Here is a 25,369-nt window from a genome sequence, read left to right as displayed (position 1 = left end):
GAGCACAATAAAGACATTCTGATGAACAGATATCAAAAGTCCACAATAATAAAGTAGGTGCATGTCAAAGAAAATTATATGGAGAAACTTATCCAATAATAAAAGTGATATAAATTTGAGCATAATAAATTTAAATAGAACTAACTCACTTTGCATATTTATGTTTATAATATACAATCACTTTCTAATATGTAGAATGTTAATAAGCAATAATATACAAATATGTTTAAATGTCATTTAAAACATAAAATTTAAAACTCATCTTAAACATAAAAGAATTTTACAAAATAACTAATTTGGATTTGGTGCCGGAAATAGTAAGCATGCAAAAAAATGTTAAGCAGTCTACCACTAAATCAAAGAAAATTGAGAATATTTTGATTAAAAATGCTATTTTCTTAAAAGATGCAATATATTTATACATTTAGCTATTTTTTAAAAGATTTTTTACTTTATTTATTTGACAGAGAGAAAGAGAGAGAGAGGGAGCACAAGCCAGCAGAGCAGCAGGCAGAGGGAGAGGGAGAAGCAGACTCCCCACTGAGGAGGGAGCCTGACGTGGGCCTCGATCCCAGGACCCTGGGATCATGACCTGAGCCGAAGGCAGACGCTTAACCAACTAAGCCACCTAGGTTACCCTACATTTAGTTATTTTAAATAATGATATCACCTACTTAAAGTTGACTTTTGGTTCTCCCTTTTAAACATCATATTGTCTTAGGTTCCTCTTTTCTTTGACTACTTTCTGGAACTTCTTCCCCTGACCCATTTCTCCCCAAAAGCTGTATGTCAATATTGTCCAACAACTATGACAGTTCACATTAAATACAATTTAGATAAATGGAGTATAGTAAGTACAGAGGGAGGTAATTAATTTTATTAGGTTTATAATTATAAATTGTGAATTTGGGATTCAACAACAAGCAAACATTGGACAGAGTTATGTATTGGGCAGGGAGCGTCCATTCACAAGAGTCTCTCTATAAATGTTAATCCAAAAGCAGTCAGACATTGCAAGTTGGTGATACAAGATATCAGGAAATCGATAAATATATTTCAAAATTTAAAGATTGAGGTTGCTAATGAAGAACAGTGGCGTAAGAAGAAAAAGTAATCAGGAGGGAGTTTCAGGAAATTCTGGGACTGGTGAGGTTTAATCAAGCACCTGTCTATTTCACTATTTTCATGTGAGACTTAGAGCTAAAAGAAATTATCCTATGAAAACTAATCCCCATTCAACCTGAAGAGTTTGCTATTGGCAACTTCTTATATCCTATCAAAAAAAGAATACTTTACATGCTTCCAATTTTAACACCTGCTCATGGGTACTTAGGCATGTAATGCCATCTATTATACAAAATCATTTACTGTGCAAGTATGCTCAGTGGCATGACTTATTGTACAAGACAAGAGACATGCTGATGTCTTCTTGCAGAACACAAGAATAAAAACTATGAGTAAATTAGGCAGTTTTAGTTAAAATTAGAAATTAGGAATTATTTTTCTATAAAATTCTTCTGATGTAAAATAATATCTAGGGAAAATCAGAAGACACAAAATATTATGAAACTAAAATTAAAATCATATTTAATGTTTAAGTATACTTCAAAAATTTTTTTGTATGTTTCCTTGTTTTTAAGCATCTCTTACTTATTTGATTGTATTATCATGATACAAAACTAATGTTCTAAGCTGATATAATTAAAAAAAAATGTCCTGACAAATCTCAAAAGAAATGAAATGTACTGATTCTCCAACTCATTTCCACAATAAAGAGATTTAAAGAAATATGTGTGTCCAATGCTTACTCTTCTATCATTATATTCCCAAAGCTTTTAAGAACCTAAGTTCAGTGAATGAACTGATAAATGCAATGATAAAAAACAGAGGTGAAAGCAATATTGTTCCTTATCTCTGATTTTATGCTACCCTTGGACTCAATTATGAACCCAGAAAGCTAAAGGATAAGCTAAATCTTGATAGAAATATTACATTTTTTTCCTCAGTGACAACTGATGATTTTCTGGTAACTACTGTGAGAGACAGTGCTACTATTCACCACTATCCAGTTCTCTTCCACTTCTAGCCACATGGAAGACTGAAATTCTCCTCCCACCAGAAGTGAGGAATGTCTTGTTTTAGACAATGAGATTAAGTAGAAGCAATTTATGAGACTGCCAGGGCTAAACTCTCCAGACTTCTCTTTCCCTGATGCCATGATGCAGGGATCCTCTGCAGATGTGGGGATGCCATAAGTGCAAAGCATCTCAGAACACTAGACCATCACAGGGAGGAGGGCTGATTTGCAGTGCACTTTACATGAAAAAGATTTAAACATGTTCGTATAAGCTACTGTAATATGGGGGTTATTTGTTATGGCAGCATAACCTTTATTAACTTGACTTTAACAACTATTTCAGCTTTTATCATTCTCTTCCTCAATTTCTTCTTTGCATGCTGCCTCTTTGACTTGTATTTTATCTTCTAAAACTCTGTCTGATTTCCCTTACTTCTCTTTCTTCTCACATGCCCTTCCTTATATTTCTTCATAGGAACACACAGGAGGAGAGAAAGTAAGGCAGAAAGGATAAAGTTGTAAAATAAAAACAAAATAAGGTAAAAAAAATAAAATAATACCACATACAGACATATAAGGATATAAAATCAGGGCCTTATTTTATTTCAAAGCTAGTCCTCTCAAGATTATCCTGGATTTATGTCACATTTAAATAGTATAATACCATCCCATTTTACATGCAGCTGTTATATTCCTAGAAAACATGTTATTCTTATTATTTACAGAATTGTTGTCTATGGGGGTAGGGGAGGGGGGAAGTGAAATGAATAGAGTGTAAAATTTGGAGTCACTTCTATAGTTGAGTTCCAGCTCCACATTGCATAGATTGTTGACTTTTTGGTGTAACTTTCCAATTATTATAGGTTTAGTTTCTTTATATTTTAAATGGAAAAAGTGATAGTATGCTTCAGATGTAACAGTGTTTGACAAATATACATGTGTATCTGTTATTATTAAGGAAATAAGGACAGCTCAGGAAAGTGGGATTCCAACAGAATAAATCATAAGACCAGGTGTGGGAATTCCAACCAGCTTTTAAAAAAATTTTTTTAAAGATTTTATTTATTTATTTGAGAGAGAGCAAGATTGAGAGCACAAGCGGGGTGAAGGGCAGAGGGAGAAGCAGACTCTCTGCTGATCAGAGAGCCTGATGCAGGGCTTGATCCTGGGACTCCGGGAACATGACCCGAGCCGAAGGCAGATGCTTAACCAACTGAGCCACCCAGGCGCCCCTCCAACCAGCTTTATGACTTTTCCTCTGTCTCATCGCAATGTCAGCCTCACAGAGAAGTTTCCAGAACTTCTTGGGTATCTCAAATGATAGATGCCTGTTATATGGCACACAAAAGCACTTCTATCTCTAGTTGTGATAATCAATGAACCCAGACACAGACAAAAACCTAATATAAATTGTAAAAGCTGAAAGCAAGCAACCTCCTCGTGAAAGCAGTTTGGGCTACTGTTTGATCTCAGTCCTGCCGGTTTCTCAGACACCATAACCTAAAATTATATTTGTTCCTGCTGGTATTTCAAGGTTTACTGATCAAGTGATCAAATAGATTTTCTTGATTCCGTGTTCTGATCTTCCACAAATGAGTGATTCGAGTTTACTGAAATTTTCTTACTTTTGACTTAATGCCTTTCCTAATCTTTAGACATATTAACTGACAATGTTAACCCTGGGTGGTAATTCTAAGTAGATTGTTGGTCCAACAATGCTGTCATTAAGAGATCAAAATGTATTCATTAAAGACCTGTTTTTTCACTCTTTCTTAGTTAGCAAATAATTTTAAAAATTGAAAAAAAATCAACAATTAGTGTTTTTAATGTGTAATTTATAAACTGTCTCTATCTTTTGAGTAACAAAAGAATGAACAAATACACTGTGAAAATATACAAAGTAAAATGAATTAATAAATTAGTTATTTGCCAGCATCATTTATACCATAGGACGCAGCATGAGGAATAGAAAAAGCACAGGACTGGTTTTGCAGTCTGCCTTGTTATTGTAATTGCACATTTTCAAAGTCTCAGTCTCTCTGAAAGATATATTGTTTTCTATTCTTTGACTTTTGGTACTTAAATATGTTAGTGTTTAAAGATGTCTTCTATAGATAGCCTGACTTGTTTTAACACAAACCATTTCAGAATTTTACTTCCCTGTGTTTCATGTCATTCCTTCCAGCATCCACATTTCTCATGCTGCATATTAATTGTATTTTCCCTTAATTCCTTAGTGCGGACAGAAAATAGACAAATATGCCCTTTGCATACTTACTTGAAGATCATTTACATATTAAATTGTCTTTTAGACTTTGGTTCTTCAGGCCAAATCACACCACTCCTTTTTCTCAGAGGTCTGATTTTCCAAGCTTAATCATACTTGTGGTAGTCCTCTGAACTGTCCAGGTTTTCCACATCCTTCTTTAGATGAAGTTCCAGAACAGCTCATTGGGGCCTAATGGAAGTTTGGAGGCTCAATGATATTCTTTTTTCTAAGCTAATTACGTGCTGAATAAGCACTCTGGTAGAAAATCAGTACTATCTAAATCACATATAAACTCATAGAGCAATGTTGAGCTCTTGGCTACACCCAAATGTTGGTCTCCAAATAATCCACTGAGAAATGACTCAATACACACAAAAAAACTGGAAGTTTGTCTAAAGAAGGATGAATATGACACTTTGGAATGACAAAGTCATTATTAAGCTCATTATTAGGAAAAAGCCTGAATGATGGGAACCAAAGGGAGGACTAAAAAATAATTACCATTTTCTCAAAAGGCTAACTTCAAACATGTAAATGCCAATTTATCCATCAAGACTTTCCTGATCCCATAGCCCCTCTTCCATTCTCATAGCTCTGTTTTTCTCTCTGCCATAGTATTTATCACACTGTTTTAGATTTTAGTTTATAAGTGTTTGCCTCTCCCTTCTGTCTTTCACAATGTCCTTCACAATGCCATAATAGTTAAATAATTAAACACAGATATGAATGTATTATAGTTTACCTCAAACACACCATGAATTTTTACATTTGCATATCTTTGCATGTTTCTTCTTTCTAGATTCTTCTTCAAAGCATAGCTCAAACATCACTTCTCTACGGACCTCCTTAATGCCCTACTTTCCATCCCAAAGACAGATTAATTTATCTCTCATTTGTGTTCCTATAACAATTGATATATATTTATATTTTATCAATTATTTTGTTCAATCTAATTACTTATATATTCCCTTTTCTTTTCAACACTGCAATTTTCAAGGGCATAACCATATCCACTTTCTAAATATATTATCTGGGATATAAATATTTAAAAAATTGAATTTGTAAATATTTCATCTCTACTACTAAACTGTAAGCCTCTTGAGGGAGGAATATCAAACATGATTCCCCCTAGCATGCTACAAACACCTGTTGAATGGATGGATAAATGATAAAGGAATGACATAACAAACATTCACACATGAGCCAAATAAGCCAACACAACCATAGATGTCTGCAAGCTTACCGGTCCATGGCAGGTTAGGATGCCATCTTCCATCTTCTCACACTGGGGGTCACACTCCACACAGATGGAGCCATTCTCAAATTCTCGAAATTCACTGTGAAAACATCAGCTGCATGAGGTGGTATAAGCAAACAAGCTGTCAACCTAACAAATGAAGCAACATCTGCTGAAAGTCCTATTGGCAGAGTAAATTCTAGAGTCTGTTTCTTTATGTGCCAGGAGCATCAGAATCATTTCCCTGTACATTACGGAATAAGTTCTCCATTAGGAGAAAAGATAAACTGCAGCCAGATGGCTCTCCTTGCCCTCCATTGGGTTCAACGATAGACTCATTCAGGAAACCTCTCTCTTGTGAGAGATATTCGCGCAGTCTCAAAAAAAAAAAAAAAAGTACGACTCTTCTGATGACACAACAGAATCATTTTTACCTTTTTTTAAGTAAAGCTGTGCCTGTTTGTCTCTATATAAAATTTTACTCTTGGCTGAGCTTTATTTTTTAAACTCTGAAAGAACTATTGTATTTTTCATGTTGCTAAGTGACATGATATTCCTCAACCCTGTCCTTCAAATCCCAAGACTCTTCAATTTATTTTTGGTGGAACTTCAAAAAAAATGCTTTGATTTCTTTTCTTCTTTTAAAATAGCTGCCTTGGAGAATTAGAGAAAATATCTTTTTATGGCAGATTTTATATTCCTAGATTATTGATCTAATATCACATCTTTTTCAGCTTAAGGTCTTTTTGAAGTAATTCTATATGGTATAAAATAAAAAATAGTTAAATGTCAACACTAAAATTTTCTAATTAAAATCTAGGATGATGGTTATCCCTTCCCACAACCTTACATTTGATTTGAATGTTAAATGTCATCAATAGTAAGTTTTCTAATCAATATCTACTGCAAAATTTTCATTTCAATAATTGGGTATCATTCATGTACAATATGTTTAAATACCCCATTCCCACTAATGTATCAGAGGATGAGGCACTGGGTAAAAACAATTTAGAACGCCAGTTGTAAGTCATTAACAAAACTTAACTAAATATTTATAGCTTCTGTATTATTTTGTGTCTGTATATTATGAGCTCTTTCAAACTAAAAGCATTGCAAATATGGCAATTATGGATTAATTAGGTGATAAATTTAAATTTATTATTCCCTAGAATGAAGTGTTCACTTATTTCATAGTGAACTATCCCATTTGGTTATTATAAAGCCTTAATAAATGATAGAAATCCAAAAGGTGGGCTATTTTTCTGTTGGTTAAATTAAAACTACACATACTTTAAGGCAAGATAATTAAGCTTGGGTTTTCAAATTAAATAGCATAAATTGGTGGTTTAGTTAGGTATCAATGCACATATTTAGTTACAAGGATTTTGCATTTTTAAAATGAGGTGCTGGCTTGCTATGAATTAAGCTTCTTACAAATTTTCTTGAATTTAAAAACTCAATTACATAGAAACAGATTTTCTTTTGTATGTTTTATTAACATGAATTATATACAGTGCTTGACAGAGGAAATCTTCAGAATAAAAAAGTCAAAATGACTGGTACGGGGGAAAGGAGGATGGTAGGTTAATTGTGAAGAGAATCAAAAGCATCATCTGTATAATGAAATTATAAAACAGTTAACAGCAAAACCTGCAACCATCAGCAAATTCCTTTTTTTTTTTGAGTACAGTTTCTTGGGTTGCTAAAGGTTATGTTACTGAATGAAGGTCATAATTTTTGTGGTACTAAACCATTGGTCATGCTTTTCTTTCTCTTCTTGAAAATCCCTTTCCCACACACAGAGTTGAAGAATAAAGTGAATATGTCATAAAAAGTCATGGAGATTCAATGTAGCTGCCTTTTCCTCTATAGACTAGACTTCTATTTGTATGGCTTTGGGCTCTCTTTCTGCTCTCAGAACTGATCCTTCTTTTAATTTTTATTACTTCTGCTCTTCATTGTCACTGTCTCCATCAATGCTTTTTCTTCCCCATTTCCTATTGATTATACTATGACTTTGCCACAGTTCCCCTTTCATTTGAATCTGACCTAACAAATCACTGTCTATTGAGCTTGAGTTTTGCATACTGAGCTTTTTGTCACTTTTTTACTACTCTATATTTCTCACAGTCTTGCTGTGTGTGTTACCTTAGCCAATCCTGTGATCCAGAGCAAATGCTTTAGAGTCAAGTCCTTCCCAAATTTGGCCGGTTGTTCCCAACACCAACACTAATACTTCTAGACCTTAAATGCCTTAACATCTCTAGACTTCATTTTGTAAATATCCTTTGTAAAAAGGAAAAATTGTATTTCAATGAGAGGTTGTGATTATTAAATATAAAGGCCTACAAAGACCTCAGACTGGCACTCTTTCTGATGTTCCCATTTGTTCTTAATGTTTCAAAAGCATTTGACCATGTTGTCAAATAAGACAGTTTTAAGATTGTGTTGCAATGAGTTTTCTCTTTCATTCTCAATGCTTGTGCACTGTAGTTAAGAGTTGCTGAAATACAGTGGCTTCTATGACCTGGATTTGAATGCTAACATCCAGGAAATAACTGATTTTCTTTTCCCCTTCAAAAAGTTCTCTTTTGAGGATTTCTTCTCAGATAAAAGTTATATAAATATAGGTGCCCTGATTTTGGTAAAGGTCTTATTTGTATTTGTTTTCAACATTTTTAAGGTGACTGTTCTACTTAACCATCTAATCAGCTTAGATTTATGGACACAAAAAGAAAATAATAATCATCTTAGTAGTAAAAATTCTAACAAGACTTTATTATGCATTTTCTCATTTAATAACCATAATTATCCTATGAAATTGACACCATTATTATCCCTGTTTTCCATATAAGAAACCTAAGTTTAGAACAATTAGGTTATTTATCCAAGATTGAAAATGAGGAAGTGATGAAGTTAGGATTTGAATTCATTATTCCTCAAAGGCTGTTTTAACTGCCGGGCAATGTTGGAAGAAATTAGTCAGTACCACAAGATTGGAGGTGGGAAAATCTATCACTGCGTAGGCTAGAATTACATCAGACTTTTACAAGGTACTTTCATTTATTATCTTTCAAACTAACACTTATATATGGTTTCCCAGAGCCCTATTGTTCTTGTAAAACACATTAAAAACTTTGTATTTCTTGAATACGTTTGATTTAATGACTTGGAAAACATTAAACTTTCAAAAACAGTCTGGTAATCAGTGTTGTTTATTTAGGAAACATGTATTTTTCCTTTGCTTCACTTTCATTATTTTGCAGATGTGAGAGAGGATGGTATATGCATCCACATATTTGTCTATTTCACGTTTCTGACAAGGTTAAAAATATTAAGGAAAAATAATGGCATCTGGAAAAGTAACAGGATGGAAATCAGATGCCCTGAATTCTAGTGTTGGCTTGATTCTTCTACAGTGGAATGACACTGGCCAACACTTAATTCTACTAGTTTTCACTCTTTATAAGATACTGCTCTTAGAGAAGATGGTTTCTAGAGCCCAGTCCTTCTTTAAAACTCCACTGAGAATATATATATATATATATATATATATATATATATATATAGCCAATAAACTTATAACATTCACTAAATGGAATTAAAGTCTATTAGTTACATGTTAATGGCATGAATGGCTTTACAAAAAATAACCATATTTTGATCTGAAGTATTTTATATACAGAACATATCATTCATTTATAAAAATGAGAATAAGCATGACTACAATTTAATGAGAAAAGCAACACATTATTTGCTATCCATTATCAAATTTATGAGCTGATTGTACCTTACAAAATTATAAGCTGGAATTTTCCTGAAAAACAATTAAATTCTTATTTTAAACTGTTTCACACTTAAACTTCTAATTTTATTTTTTTTCTAAATTTCATGAAGGGAATTGGTATTGGTCATCTTCCAAAAAAGAGACATGTTAATATTATTATGATCCATAGATTTCTAACTTTCTGATATAAAATGCAAAAGGACAATGTTATCTCAGATCACGAAAACAGTTGTTTAAAATGGCACAATTCTATAATCATATTGATGAAACTGGAATTCATGGTTTGATTTCAAAACAAGTATATTCACTATATACTAGTCACTTAGAGGTTATTTAAATAACAAAATATTGTATCATAAAAGACATGTAGAATTTTAAAACAATAAAGATTTGAACCTATAAAAAATAAAATGGGACAATTCATGAGGTAAAAGAAGAAACGCAATAAAGATCTTCAAAACTACACTTTTACAGAACTGTTGAAAATCCTTTCAGTGAGCACTATAAGAAAATTTGACTCAGGAACAGTACTAAAAAATGTATTATCACATTAATAAAGGACGACTGTGATGCATGAAATGGTATGTTATGATAAACTGATTTTATGAGTATATGAAATGCCATGCAACAAGATATATACCAGGTTTTATTGTTAGCAATGTGATTATTATAGTACCAATAGGAATTTAAAATTCTTGATTTAAAATACTGCTTAGGTTATCTTTAGAAAGTGGCAGAACACTATCAAAAACCCCTTCAGCTAGAAACTACAAAGGCAATTTTCCTATAGGGCTATGCAGTTGTCAGAGACATAGAAATGTGTATCGTTTGTTTCTAATACACAATCTAAGAAGACACATAACTTGGATGGAAAAAAATTCAAAAGTTATGCAGTAATTCTTTTTTTTTTGTTGTTGTTAAGATTTTATTTATTTGACAGAGACAGACATAGTGAGAGAGGGAACACAAGCAGGGGGAGTGGGAGAGGGAGAAGCAGGCTTCCCGCTGAGCAGGGAGCCCGATGCGGGGCTTGATCCCAGAACCCTGGGATCATGACCTGAGCCGAAGGCAGCCATGTAATGACTGAGCCACCCAGGTGCCCCAGTTATGCAGTAATTCTAGATGAAAATTAATAGGAAAGTATGTGAAAAAATAGTATTGGGACATTTGAGAGGAAAGATTACTTGTAACAATCTCCTTCATAAGGAAAATAAGAATATATTTTTCAATTTTGCTTCAGTATAAACGGCTACATTTTATTAAGAATGATCTACTTCAGTGTACTTTTTTAAGTTTGTGTAATAGTCAACATATATTTGGACTTCTCTTATTTCAAATAAAATTCTTTCTCCTTAAAACAATTCTTCTATGGGTTGTTGTCTCCTTTATGCAACAAGAGCTTCCCTTAAAAACCCTGGCCGGCATACACATTCTGCAATTTTACCATTTTCTTAAAATTTAAATATCTGAAGCAATCAGTGCCTCAAAGCTTATGAGGTAAAGGCGATGTTGTAAGATGCCTTACCCATCATAGAGGTTACAAGACTCGATGCAGCTCCTTCCTCTGCTGAAGCGACGGCAGGACAAGCACTGGTCGGGACCAGGTCCCCAACAGCCATTGCTTGAACACAGATGGTTGCACACCATTCCTTCAGCAGCTGGCAGAGAAAAAACAAATTCAAGAGTGAAATAAAAAAGAAGGATGTGTTAAAACTTAACCATCAAAAAACATTTTACCATTTTAATGTGAATCTTCCCAAGTGATGCTATTTCTGAAGAAGTTGGTTTGAAGGGGATTTGTGGCAGATAACTTTGTCTGCCTACACAGTCACGGTGGCCCACACTACTGTCAACTTCTTCCCTATTGCAAAGCCTCATCACTGTGTGTCTAGAACCACTACATTTTTCATAAGAATGAACAAATGTCAATTGTCTACATCAAAATTCTAGGGAGGAAGGGTGATAAAAATTAACTTTACCACTAAAGCAGGGAGCAAACCATGCCTTTCTCAATCCAACTCTTTGCTCCACTGAGACACCAAAAATTTTAACTTCAAATTCATATGAGAGCGTCATGAAGAAATAGAACAAATAATACTTGTCTTAAAACAAAACAAAATTTAGAAAGAGAAAAAAAAAGAATACCTGGAAGGCAAGGTGGGGGGGGGGAAGAAATGGAAATAAAATACAAGTTTTTTACAGGCCTCTGCCTTGATAGTCAAATGGGCACATATAAATTTGCAAATATATTAAACAAATTGTAGTGGTCACTGATGAGCAGATATAGAGATGAAAATAATAACAATGATCTTTAGCCTTGTCTCTATGTAATCTGTTGATGAGAGGGTTGCCAAAGAATTTTGGGACTGTTTTAAAATTGCCACTTAAGTTCACCATCTCTGTTTCCCTTTATATTGAGTAACAGTTATTCAGAATATTATTATTTATATGGAAGAACATGATTTTAGTAAAAGGATACTAGATGTTGAATAAGAAGGGCCTATGAAGACTTCAAATGTTATTCTGAGTATCTGAAAAGTGATTTGAGTCATCTGAAACACAGCCGTATATGGTTTTCATAAAATATTAAGAATTTCTAAGAAGATAAAAAAAACATCAAAAACACCTTCATCTTCCCATTAGTTACCAAGTTTAATTATTATGGGATGTAAGTTGTCATGACAGCATTTGTGAGATGGGTTGGGACAGCACTGAATATATGAGTGCAATATAAGCAGGGGACATATCTGTGAAATTTACCTTCTCTAACATAGACTTGAGAAAGGAATTGCCAGCATTCATGATGCTGACTAGTTTTAAAATAGTGAAACAAAATCATCCAATTCATGTATTCTTCCTCTTATATCCTGCAGCTTTAAGGAGGCCCCTATGCTAAACTGTGGAAAAATTTTCCTCAAGGCAGAGTTAGACCTACTAACCAGTCTTTTTACTTGGTAACTGCTTAATTGAATAATCTCTTCCAACATAGTTTGAGAAACTGTGTGTGTGTGTGTGTGTGTGTGTGTGTGTGTGTGTGTGTGCTTAGCAGTTTTATTGAGGTATACATGATATATAATATATTGCTCATACATAAAGTATACAATTAGATGTTTTGACATATGCATGCAATCACGAGCCATATACACAATTAGAGTAATGGATGTATCCATTAATTCCAAAAGTTCTTATGACCTTATGTAATCCCTTCCTCCTGCTCCATCCTTCTCAGACAACCATTGATATGCTGCTTCTCAATATACATTAGTTTGCACTTATTAAATTTTATATAAATAGAAACATACAGTATGTACTCTCTTTATATAAAACATACAGTATGTACACTCTCTTTATACAGTTTCTTTCACTCCGAACAATTATTTTGAGATTTATCTGTGTTGCTGTGTGTGTCAATATTCATTCTTTTTTTTTTTGGACTTTACTTATTTATTTGACAGAGAGAGAGACAGACAGCCAGAGAGGGAACACAAGCAAGGGGAGTGAGAGGGAGAAGCACGCTTCCCGTGGAGCAGGGATCCCAATGCAGGGCTTGATCCCAGGACCCTGGAATCATGACCTGAGCCAAAGGCAGATTCTTAATGGCTGAGTCACCCAGGCGCCCCAATATTCATTCATTTGTATTACTAAATATATTCCATTGATGGATATACAACATTTTTTAAACCACTCACCTATTGCTACACATTTAGACTGTTTTCTATTTTGTGCTATTAAAATTAAGCTACTGTAGGGGCACCTGGGTGTCTCAGTTAAGTGTCGGACTCTTGATTTCAGCTCAGGTCATGATCCCAGGGTCGTAAGATGGAGCCCCGCATCAGGCTTTGTGCTGAGTTTGGAGCCTGTTTAAGATTCTCTCACTCCCTATGCCCCTCCCCACCCTGCTCCCACACACTGTAGATAAAAAAGAAAGAAAGAAAGAAAGAAAGAAAGAAAGAAAGAAAGAAAGAAAGAAAGAAAGAAAGAAAGAAAAAGAGAGAGAGAGAGAGAGAGAGGGAGAGAAAGAAAGAAGAAAGAAAGAAAGAAAGAAAGAAAGAAAGAAAGAAAGAAAGAAAGAAAGAAAGAAAGAAAGAAAAAGAGAGAGAGAGAGAGAGAGAGAAAGAAAGAAAGAAAGAAAGAAAAGAAAGAAAGAAAGAAAGAAAGAAAGAAAGAAAGAAAGAAAGAAAGAAAAAGAAAGAAAGAAAAAATTAATCTACTATAAACATCCATGCACAAGTCTTTGTAAGGAAATGTTTTCATTTCCTTTCAGTAAACACCTAGATATAGTAGGTATAGGATTAACTTTTCAAGAAATGGTCAAATTGTTTCTCAAAGTAGTTGTACCAGTTTACATTCCTAATAGCAATGAACTCAAGTCAAGAATTAAAGTTCCCCCACATTTTTGCCAATACTTGATATGGTCAGTCAGTTTAATTTTATCCTTCCTAATAGGTATGTAGTGATATCTCATTGTAGTTTTGATTTACATTGCCAAAATGGTACTGTATCATTCTGTATTAGTCAAGGCTCTCCAGGGAAACAAAATAAACAGGATACATATGATTTCTTATAAGGAACTGGATCACATAGCTGTAAAGGCTGAAAAGTCCCACCATTTGCCCTCTGCAAGCACAAGACCCAGGAAAGCATATTTCAGTCTCAGTCTACACAAACAGTATAGAAAGATCTATTGATTTTTTTGCATATAGATATCCAATATTTCCAGCACCATTTGTTAAAAACACTATCTTTGTCTTGCCTTTGGAGGCATGCCTAGCAAGAAGTTGTTGCAGCCAAGACAAAGAGGTTGCTGCCTGTGTTCTCCTCCAGGATTTTGATGTATTCCTATCTCACATTTAGGTCTTTCATCCATTTTGAGTTTATTTTTCTGTATGGTGTAGGAAAGTGGTCCAACTTCATTCTTCTGCATGTGGCTGTCCAATTTTCCCAACACCATTTGATGAAGAGACTGTCTTTTTTCCATTGGATATTCTTTCCTCCTTTGTTGAAGTTTACTTGACCATAGAGTTGAGGGTCCCTTTCTGGGTTCTTTATTCTGTTCTATTGATCTATGTGTCTGTTTTTGTGTCAGTACCATACTGACTTGATGATGATTATAGCTTTGCAATACAGCTTGAAATCTGATATTGCAATGCCTCCAGCTTTGGTTTTCTTTTTCAACATTCCTTTGGCTATTATGGGTCTTTTCTGGTTCCATTCAAACTTTAGGATTGTTTGTTCCAGCTCTGTGAAAATTTTTTGATAGGGATTGCATTGAATGTGTAGATTGCTTTGAGTAGCACAGACATTTTAACAATATTTCTTCTTCTAATCCATGAACATGGAACATTTTTCTATTTGTGTCTTCCTCAGTTTTTTTCATGAGTGTTCTATAGTTTTCTGAGTACAGATCCTTTACCTCTTTGGTTAGGTTTATTCCTACATATCTTATGATTGGGGTGCAATTGTAAATAGGATTGATTCCTTGACTTCTCTTTTTTTCTGCCTCATTGTTAGTGTATAGAAATGCAACTGACTCTGTGCATTGATTTTATATCCTGTGACTTTGCTGAATTCCTGTATCAGTTCTAGCAATTTTTTGCTGGAGTCTTTTGGGTTTTCTACATAGAGTATCACGTTGTCTGAGAAGAGTGAAAGTTTGTCTTCTTTGCTGATTTGGATGCCTTTCTTTTTGTCGTCTGATTGCTGAGGCTAGGACTTCCAGTACTATGCTGAACAACAGTGGTGAGAATTAACATCCCCGTCATGTTCTTGACCTTAGGGGAAAAGCTCTCAGTTTTTCCCCAATGAGGATGTTCTTTTTCTAGCTCCTTTAGGTGTAAGGTTAGGTTGTGATTTGAGACTTATTCTTGAGGAAGGCCTGTATTGCTATATATTTCCCTCTTAGGATCAACTTTGCTACATCCCAAAGGTTCTGAACTGTCAATGTTTTCATTTTCATTTGCTTCCATGTATTTTTTCTAATTCTAGTTCTCTTACTATTTCTACCACATCTGCAGTTCCTTCCTCCACTGAAGTCTTGAACCCTTTAAAATCATCCATTTGAGTTGGAATCAACTTCTTCCAAACTCCTTTAATGTTGATATTTTGACCTTTCCCAGGAATCACAAATGTTCTTAGCGGTATCTAGGATGGTGAACACTTTCCAGAAGGTTTTCAATATATTTTGCCTAGATCCATCAGAGGAATCACTGTCTATGGCAACTACAGCCTTATGAAATGTATTTCTTCAATAACAAGACTTAAGAATCAAAATGAGCTTTTTCATCTATGGGCTGCAGAATGGATGTTGTATTGGAAAGCATAAAAACAACAACAATCTCATATACCTCCATCAGAACTCTTGGGTGACCAGGTGAATTATCAATGAGCAGTAATATTTTCAAAGGGATCTTTATTTCTGAGTAGTAGGTCTCAACAGTGGGCTTAAAATAGTCAGTAAACCATGTTGTAAACAAATGTGCTGTCATCCAGGCTTTGTTGTTCCATTTAGAGGGCACAGAGTAGATTTACCATAATTCTCATGGGTCTTTCAGTTTTCAGAATGATCAATGACACTAGCTTCAACTTAAGTCACCAGCTGTGTTAGCCCCTAACAAAAGTCAGGCTATCCTTTGAAATTTTGAAGTTAGGCATTGATTTCTCCTCTCTAGCTGTGAAATCCTAGATGGCATCTTTTCCAATATAATGCTGCTTCATCTATATTGAAAATCTGTTGTTTGGTGTTTTCATTTTTAAGTAACTATAAATTCATGTAAGTAATAATACAGAGAGATCCATGTTCCCTTTTCCTCTACTGGTAAAATCTCGCAGAACTATAGTTCAATAACACAAACAAGATATTGACATTGATACAGTCAAGTTACAGATTTCCATCACACAAGAATCCCTAATGTTGTGCTATAAAGCTCTATAAAATTTGTTTACAGATTTTTGTGTAAATATACATTTTAATTTGTCTGGAATAAATGCTCATGGGTATAATTGCTGGCTCATATGATAGGGGCATTTTAGTTAATATTTGCTGTTTTTGAGAAAATGCTTAACTGTTTTCTAGAGTGGTTGAGCCATATTACATTCTTACCGGGAGTATATGAATTATCTCATTTTTCTGTATCTTCTCTAGCATTTGGTTTTGTCACTATATTAGTTCCAGCCATTCAGATTGGTGTATAGTGATATCTCATTGTGGATTTAATTTTAATTTCCATAAAATGGATAATAATATTGACATATTTTCTTTTAAATTAAAGACTATTTTTTTTTTTGAGAGAGAGAGAGAGAGTGGGTGGGGGGTAGAGGCATAGAATCTCAAGCAGACTCTGAGCACAGAGCCTGACTCTGAGCTCTATTACATGACCTTGAGAACATGACCTGAACCGACACCAAGTCAAATGCTTAATTGACTGAACCACCAGGCACCCAATATTGACATCTTTTAATGTGCTTATTTGGTATCTGTATATCCTCTTCAGTGAAATGTATCTTTATGTCTTTGCCTATTTTAATTAGATATTTTTACTGTTGAATGTTGAGAGTTCTTTATATATTCTATCATCTAACTTGTCTCTCTCTCTCTCTCTCTCCACCTGATTTGAAAATATTTTCTCTCAATCTGTAGCTTGTACTTTCATCCTCTCAATAAGATCTTTTCAGAGCAATTGTTCTTAACTTTAAAATCCAATTTATCAATTTTTCCTACTATATATTTTGCTTTTGGTGAAAACTTTAAATTCTCTTTGTCTAGCCCTAGGTCCCAAATAATTTCTCTTAACAATTTTTCAAATACACTTTCTGTATTCATTAACATGATCATGTAGTTTTTATTCTTTACCTTATTAATATGGTATATTATACTGTTTGATTTTCTATATTGCATCAGCCTTATATCTCTGGAATAAATCCTGTTTGGTTATGTTGTATAATTAATTTTATATATGGTTGAATTGTTGAATACTATTTGCTATACTTTTTTAAGGATTTTTGCCTCTATATTCTTGAGAGATACATTGGTTTGTGACTTTCTTTCTTTTTCTTCCTTTCTTTCTTCCTTCCTTCCTTCCTTCCTTCCTTCCTTCCTTCCTTCCTTCCTTCCTTTCTTTCTTTCTTTCTTTCTTTCTTTCTTTCTTTCTTTCTTTCTTTCTTTCTTCTTTCTTTCTTTCTTTCTTTCTTTCTTTCTTCTTTTCTTTCTTTCTTTCTTCTGTGTTCATATATGGATCCTAATCTTAAAAGTCATCATACAAAGTAGAAATAATTATTAATTTTACAGACGGGCAGAAGTTCAGAGAGGCTAAGCTGTGCCTGGCCACAAGTGTCAGAGTAGTGGTTTAAACGTGGTCCTGCCTGTTCTCTTTACTACCCAATGGGATGAAACTCCCAGCTTCATACTCCACCTTCTATGACATTATGTGCCAGGGAGGTTGGAGCACTTCATTATAGCCTGGTGAGGGTAGAAGCCTACACTCCCCATTCCTTCCCTGGCCTTGGTGAAGTTGGGGCCACATTTTTTTTTTTTCCTTTGTGGTGTTTGGCTGGAGTAGAGCAGTTGTCTAAAAGAGTTCTGCTATACCTAATTGCCCCTTTCCTCGTCCTTTGGATAGACAGAATAGGATTTTATTGTAGCTTTTTTGGTCTGCATTTGTCAGTGTTTCTGAGTTGTCAGTTTCTTCACCTCCAAATCTGGGATATAGAAGACAAAACAAAACAAAACAAAAAACCAAGAAACAAAAACAAAAAGACCTAGGGGACTCACATCTCTGTCCTTTCTTGGGTTTCAAGTTGCCAAACTTGTCTTCCTTCTTCTCTCCAAGTTTCAAAATCTTATGTTTCTTTTATACATAAAGTCCAGGGTTTTCAGTTGTACTTAGTAGAGGGAATAGGGAAAGGTGCATTTAATTCATCTTCCCAGAAGCAGAAATCCTAGTATACATCTTTAATTTACTGCAGCCTGTTTTCATTATATTCTACCACTATGTCATTATTTTCTACCACTTCATGTATATTCTAAGAACCCCTGAGATAGGATATATATTTCTCCATGCCTAACCTTTAAGCTATTGTCAAGACATTTTATTTTTCTATATGTTATTCTCCACACACTCCTTATTTTAAACCTTAGAGTGCCTTTTGAAGAGAATTAAATAATAATAAGATTCTATATATTTATCTATGTAGTGCTCTTTACCCCATATATAGATCCATATTTTCATCTGGTTTCGTTTTCTCCTGACTAAAAGACTTCCTTTGATATTTCTTTCAGTGCAGTTTTCCCTTGGTGCTGCTCTTTGTCTATGGCACTCTATCTGAGAACTCTAGCTGCCTTAGTCTCCCTGGACTCTCAGCTCTGCCTCCTCAACTCAAGCAGTCTTTGGGACTCTTCCTGGGACCCTCCTGACTGTGCCGTGGTCTAAAAATTCCCTCAAGGTAGTTAGCCAGAGAAAATCACCAGCCTCACTTCATTTGTTTCTTCACTCTTAGGAATCATTCTCCTTCATTATCTGATATCCAGTCTCTTGCCAACTGTCATTTCATACATACTGTCCTTCTTTTGGATGTTTCATGAGGGAGGGTAAATCTGATCTCTGTTATTATACTTGGCCAGAAAAGGACATCCTATGTTTACTTTTAAAAATTCAACATGAGGGGGGTGCCTGTGTGGCTCAGTCGTTAAGTGTCTGCCTTCGGCTGGGGTCATGATCCCAGGACCCTAGGATCAGGGATCGAGCCCCTTGTCCCGGCTCAATGCTCAGCAGGAAGCCTGCTTCTCCCTCTCCCACTCCCCCTGCTTGTGTTCCCTCTCTCACTGTGTCTCTCTCTGTCAAATAAATAAAATCTTAAAAAAAAAATTCAACATGGGATTACTTGCTGCTTGTTTATAGACAAAAGTTTTCATATAATAATTCTCCAAAATGCCCCAACACAGCCTCTAGGCACCCACAAAATTTTATTGAAAATTATAATTCCTTCTATTTTGATTTAATTTATATACTTTATAGTTATAATCCTATATAATACAAAGTATGATTTTTAAATGTAATTTTTAAAGATAGTCTAAAAGAACAGAGACTGAATAGAGTGTTTTCCTACATAGATAAGATCATGACTCTTCTTAAATACATTGTTATTTTAGGTAAGTCATAAAGTTTGTGACCTTGCTAAATTGTGGTTTTCTCCATGTCTTAAAGATTTATTAAATTGAATACCATATATTATAACTATTTTTTCTTCATATCATGTGGAGACTTCAAAAATTGAATGATGCAATGTTCTACTTGGGAAAGGCTGACAGTTTATCTGTTATTTTGATTTTGAACTAATAGCAAGAGTTCTTATTTATTCATAATGCAGAGAAATAGGATTTTCTCACTGCACAAAAGAAATGTCAGTTGAAATGGAATCTTAACATAGTTTCATATCACCGATTCCCTAGATGTATAAGTGACTTTCACTAACTTACAAAGATGTAAGGAGTAAAAACAATGGTTCACTTAAGCTGATTGAACATAAATGTGTAAGATCAAATTTTATTTAATAAAGAGCTAGAAAGAAGCAAAAGATCCATGGTATTAACTAATATAAAGTTATAATACCCATTTTTATAAATATTCAGCCATTTTAAGGTTATTTATTGTTTCATACTCTGTAACATATATATATCTATCGATATATATATATATTACATACATTTCTAATATATATTTGCATCAGGGTAAATCCTTAAAAGTGAAAAAAAGTTATAAATGCAACTTGTAAATACAAGAAGAGTATATTCAAAATCACATTGCAGTGTCATGAATCTGACTGCATTCATCACTTTCAAATCCTTATGGAAAATAAAATCAAGTTTCAAATTCTTTGTCAACTTCTAAGTCTCTCAAACAGACCTTTAATTTCTTCCTTCAGAATCCTGACAAAATCATTAGCTCCCCCCACCCCCGTTACTGCCAATTTCATGATATCCCATCAACCTTTTGTCTATTTCACCAACTTGTATTAAATTTTTTCAGGTTTGAAAACCTCACACTTTTATCCCTTATTTTCTCTCTCAAGAGTGATAGACTTTTCAATATATGGAAGGGTGAAAGCTGCCTGCTTTGATTTTTCTGTTACATGCTTTGAATTATATGGAGAGGAGAATTTTAGCTTCACCAAAGCTCCCACCTTCTTTTTACTGCCAACTGCCTCCCTTAGTCTGAATTTAAATGCTCAATTTTAGAGGAGTTTTAGATCAGGGTATATTGGAGGAAAGTAATAATAAACAGAAAACCACAGTAATTACTTTCTTCTCATTTTTTCCAAACCACTAGATGATGGTCTTGAAGTCTGGTTGATCATTTTCTCCAGAATGAAACCAAGAAAGTGTCTCCACACAGCACAGAACAAAAGGCCAAGGAAACTACCTCTTGGAAATTCTTCAGAGAAAATAATTTTTCGATCAGCACCCGGAATTCAACAGTTCTCTGACCTCCCAGAGTGATGGTCACATGAGAAGGAGTAGACGGTCTATTCAATGGCTTATAGTTCAAAAGGCCATTACAAACCTCTCTAAATAAACTTAAGGAATATAGTTATTAGGCAACCTTTAACTTGCTCTGTGTTTTCTCTGGAAGCTGTAAAATAGATTTTTTCTTTATCTCATCTGAATTGTACCTGTCTGTTAAAAAATTGGAGAGATAATAATGTGCTTAGTATTTCAACCTTCATATGGAATATTGAAGCTGCTTTCATTAAAATAGAGGCAAGCCTAAACAATGGTTCTTGCTACTGTGCTGCATGTGTTAAAATAAATGCATTAGCTCAAAATATTGAAATAGAGTATCTGTCTACAGGCACAAATGCAGAATTGTACAAGACCATCTATGCTGTTTGCATTACTTACTGTACATAGAGGCATGGATTTTGATCTGGAATATATTTAGACAGATACCAGTAATCTTTTTGTTGTTGTTGTTGTTGCTTTTTAAGCCTAATAAATATGATTTAGTTGTAATTGTTCAGTTTTGTGATCAAACCAGTATAGGTTCAAATCCTTACTCTATGACTAGCCATGTAGCCTCAGGCAATTATTGTTACTCATATGTAAAGTGAATGATAATATTTCCCTTTCAGGGTTATGATGAAGAGTAGACATCATATTAACAGAGTATTTAATGTAGTATTAATTTAATTTAATTTAAATTTAATTTCTTATCTAAATTAAGTCCTCAATAAATATACTAAGAGAAATGTGAAAACATATAAGCATATTCATGTGTTTACTTCTAAAAATCTTTATGCTGGACACTGCTAAGAAATGAGGATATTATGAAAACATGAAATAAAATACATATTGTCTTATCTAGACCTTACGATCTAGTTGAGGAGACAAGCATTAGATAATCATTGAGAGAGGGAGAGAAAGAGAGAGAGCCTGAGCACTGAGAGAATATAGTGGTTGTCCTAACCTAATGGGTAGGTCACATTAGGTCAGCCCACATAAGGAGGAACTGAGATGAGAAGGATAAATAGGAATTCTTTTTCTTTTTTAAAGATTTTATTTATTTTTATTTTTATTTTTTAAATAATTTTTTATTGTTATGTTAATCACCATACATACATCATTAGTTTTTGATGTAGTGTTCCATGATTCATTGTTTGTGCATAACACCCAGTGCTCCACGCAGAATGTGCTCTCTTTAATACCCATCACCAGGCTTTGACACAGAGAGAGAGAGACAGCATAGAGGGAACACAAGCAGGGGGAGTGGGAGAGGGAGAAGCAGGCTTCCAACCAAGCAGGGAGCCTGATGCAGGGCTTGATCCCAGAACCCTGGGATCATGACCTTAGCCAAAGGCAGACGCTTAACAATTTAGCCACCCAGGTGCCCCGATAAATAGGAATTCTTAAAGCAAAGAGGGCTGGGGGAAATTGGGAATCACAACTCTAGCCAAGAGAGACTGAGCAGGGAATAAGATTAGTGATTTTTGAGAATAGGCTGGATACAGTGAGTGGGAAAGTGGTATCAGATGAGTTAGTGAGGTAGACAAGGGCCAGATTATGCAGGATTTAGTGGCGATTTACAAGATTATCTGCTTTGTCCAAAGAGTTGTGGGAAGCTGCTGGAAGGTTTTAAATAGGAGACTAAGGATCTTTTTTTTTTCTTTCTCCAAATTTTTATTTAAATTCCAGTTAGTTAACATACAGTGTAATATTAGTTTCAGGTGTAGAATTTAGTGATTCATCACTTCCATACAACATTGGTGTTCATCACAAGTGCACTCCTTAATACTCATCACCTATTCAACTCATACCCCTGCCCACCTCCCCTGCAGCAACCCTCAGTGTGTTCTCTATAGTTTAGAGTCTATTTTTTTGTCTCTTTTCCCACCCCCCATGTTCACCTGTTTTGTTTCTTAAATTCCACATGAGTGAAATCATATGGTATTTGACTTTCTCTGATTGACTTATTTCACTTAGCATTATATGATGCTCTAGCTCCATCCACATTGTTGCAAATGGCAAGATTTCATTCTTTTTTATGACTGAATAATGCTGCAGGGCACACAGGCAGGCATATCTCTTTGAGATCTTGATTTGATTTTTCTCTGCATATATTCCTAAAAATGGGATTGCTGGATCATACGGCAGTTCTCTTTTTAATTTTTTGAGGAAATTATATACTGTTTTCCCTAGTAGCCGCACCAATTTACATTCCCACAAACAGTATACAAGAGTTTCCTTTTCTCCACATCCTCACACTTGTTTTGGCTTGTCTTATTCCAACATGTGTGAGGTGTGGTTTCAATCTGCATTTTCTTGATGATTAGTGATGTTGAAGAACTGTTTTCATGTACTTGTTAGCCATAAGTATCTTTTTTTGCAGAAAGTCTCTTCAAGTCCTCTATTCATCTTTAAATAGGAAAATTTGCAGTTTTTTTGTTGAATTTTATGAGTTTCTTATATAATTTGTGCATTAACAACTTATCAGATATATGATTTGCAAATATTTTCTCCCATTTTAAGGTTGCCTTTCCATATTATTGATTTTTCCTTTGTTGTGCAGAAACTTTTTAGTTTGATGTAATCCCACTTGATTATTTTTGTTCTTTTTGCTCCTGCTTTTGGTGTTGTATTCATAAAACCATTGCCAAGACCAACATTAAGGAGCTTACTACTTCCTATGTTTCCTTCTAGTAGTATTATGGTTTTAAGTATTATGTTTAAGTCCTTAATCCATTTTCAGTTAGTGTTTGTAACTGGTGTAAGATAGGGGTCCTATTCCATCCTTTTGCATGTGAATATTCAGTTTTCCCACATCATTTATTGAAGAGACTATTCTTTCCCTCATTGAATACTGTTGGCTCCTTTATCAAATATTAGTTGACTATATATGTGTGGGTTTATTTCTGGGCTCTTGATTCTGCTCCATTAGTCTGTATCTGTTTTTGTGCCAGTACACACTGTTTCAATTACTACAGCTTTGTAATATAGTTTAAACCTGAAGGCGTGATGCCTGGACCTTTGTCCTTTCTCAAGATGGCTTTGGATATTCAGGACCTTTTATAGTTCCATACGAATTTTAGGATTATTTTTTCTATTTCTGTGAAAAATGCCATTGGAATTTTGATAGAGAGTACATTGCATTTATATGTGACTTTGGGTGGTATGGGCATTTTAGTAATATTAACTCTTCCAATCCATGAATGTGTGGGTTATCTTTCCATTTATTTGTGTTTTCAATTTCTTTGATCAGTATCTTGTAGTTTCTGATGTACAGATCTTTTACTTCCTTGGTCAAATTTATTCCTAAGTATTCCTAAACTGTGGCGTTTTCATACACAGTCCTTATTATGTTGAGATATGTTTCTTCTTTTTCTTCTTATATCAAATTTGTTGAGAGCTTTTTTCATGAAAGGATGTTAAATTTCGTCAAATGCTTTTTCTTCATCTATTGAGATGATCACAATTTTTCCTTTCATTCTATTAATATAGTGCATCACATTTATCGATTTCCATATTTTGAAATATCCTTGCATCCCAGGGATAAATTCCACTTTATCATCATGAATGATTCTTTTAATGTGCTATTAAGTTCAGTTTGCTAATATTTGGTTGACAATTTCTGCATCGATATTCATCAGGGATATTGGTTTGTTAACTTTCTTTTCTTATAGTGTCTTTATCTGGCTTTAATATCCAGACAATGCTGGCCTTGTAAAATGAATTTGAAAGTGTTCCTTTCTTTTCAATTTTTTGGAGGAGTTTGAGAAAGATTGGCATTAATTCTCTTTAAATATTTGGTAGAACTCACCAATAACACCATCTGGTCCTGGGCTTTTCTATGTTGGGATGTTTTTGATGACTGATTTAATCTCTTTACCTGTTTATTGAGATCACCTGTTTTGTTCATGATTCAAACTTGTTAGGTTATATGTTTCTAGTAATTTATCCATTTTTTTCTAGGTTTGTCTAATTTGTTGCCATATAACTGTTCATTGCAATCTCTTAAGGATCCTTTGTATTTCTGTGGTATCAGTTGTAATGTTTCCTCTTTCATTTATAATATTATCTGAGTCCTCTTTCTTTTTACCTTGGTAAATGTAGCTGAAGGTTTGTGTGTTTTGTTTCTCTTTTCAAAATGCCACTATCCATTTTATTAATACTTGTTATTGTTTTCCTATTCTCTATTTCATTTATTTCTGTTCTGATCCTTGTTACATCCTTCTTTCTGCTAACTTTGGACTTCATTCAGTCTTGGATTTTTAATTCTTGAGGTATAAAGTTAGGTTTTTTTATTTGAGATCTTTCTTTTCTTTCTTTTTTTTTAAATGTAGGCATTTATTGCTATAAACTTCTCTTAGCACTTGTTTTGCTGCATCACATTAGTTTGGTATGGCATGTTTCCATTTTTGTTTGTTTTAAGATACTTGTTGATTTCTCTTTTGATTTCATTTTGGACCAATCGGTTGTTATGTAATATGTTGTTTAACTTCTACATTAAACAA

General features: G+C 34.2%; 1 protein-coding gene across 8 annotated transcripts in view; it reads right to left on the bottom strand.

Moving 5' to 3' along the window:
- The window catches only part of ERBB4 (erb-b2 receptor tyrosine kinase 4), a 1,101,497-nt gene that overhangs the window by 248,844 nt on the left and 827,284 nt on the right, over positions 1-25,369 (bottom strand). For all 8 annotated transcript variants that reach the window (XM_073879088.1, XM_073879094.1, XM_073879096.1 and 5 more), the window contains exons 13-14: positions 10,896-11,028; positions 5,590-5,683 (exon numbers count right to left, since the gene is read on the bottom strand). In XM_073879088.1, coding sequence (XP_073735189.1) covers positions 5,590-5,683; positions 10,896-11,028 — 227 coding nt within the window. The remainder of the gene's footprint in view (positions 1-5,589; positions 5,684-10,895; positions 11,029-25,369) is intronic.

This window comes from Callorhinus ursinus, unplaced genomic scaffold (genome assembly GCF_003265705.2).
Source record: "Callorhinus ursinus isolate GAN/ISIS: 27379988/994484 unplaced genomic scaffold, GSC_fseal_2.0 scaffold2, whole genome shotgun sequence".
Taxonomy (NCBI): domain Eukaryota; kingdom Metazoa; phylum Chordata; class Mammalia; order Carnivora; family Otariidae; genus Callorhinus; species Callorhinus ursinus.
Note: the sequence above shows the minus strand (reverse complement) of the source record. Positions and strands in the feature narration are given on the sequence as shown.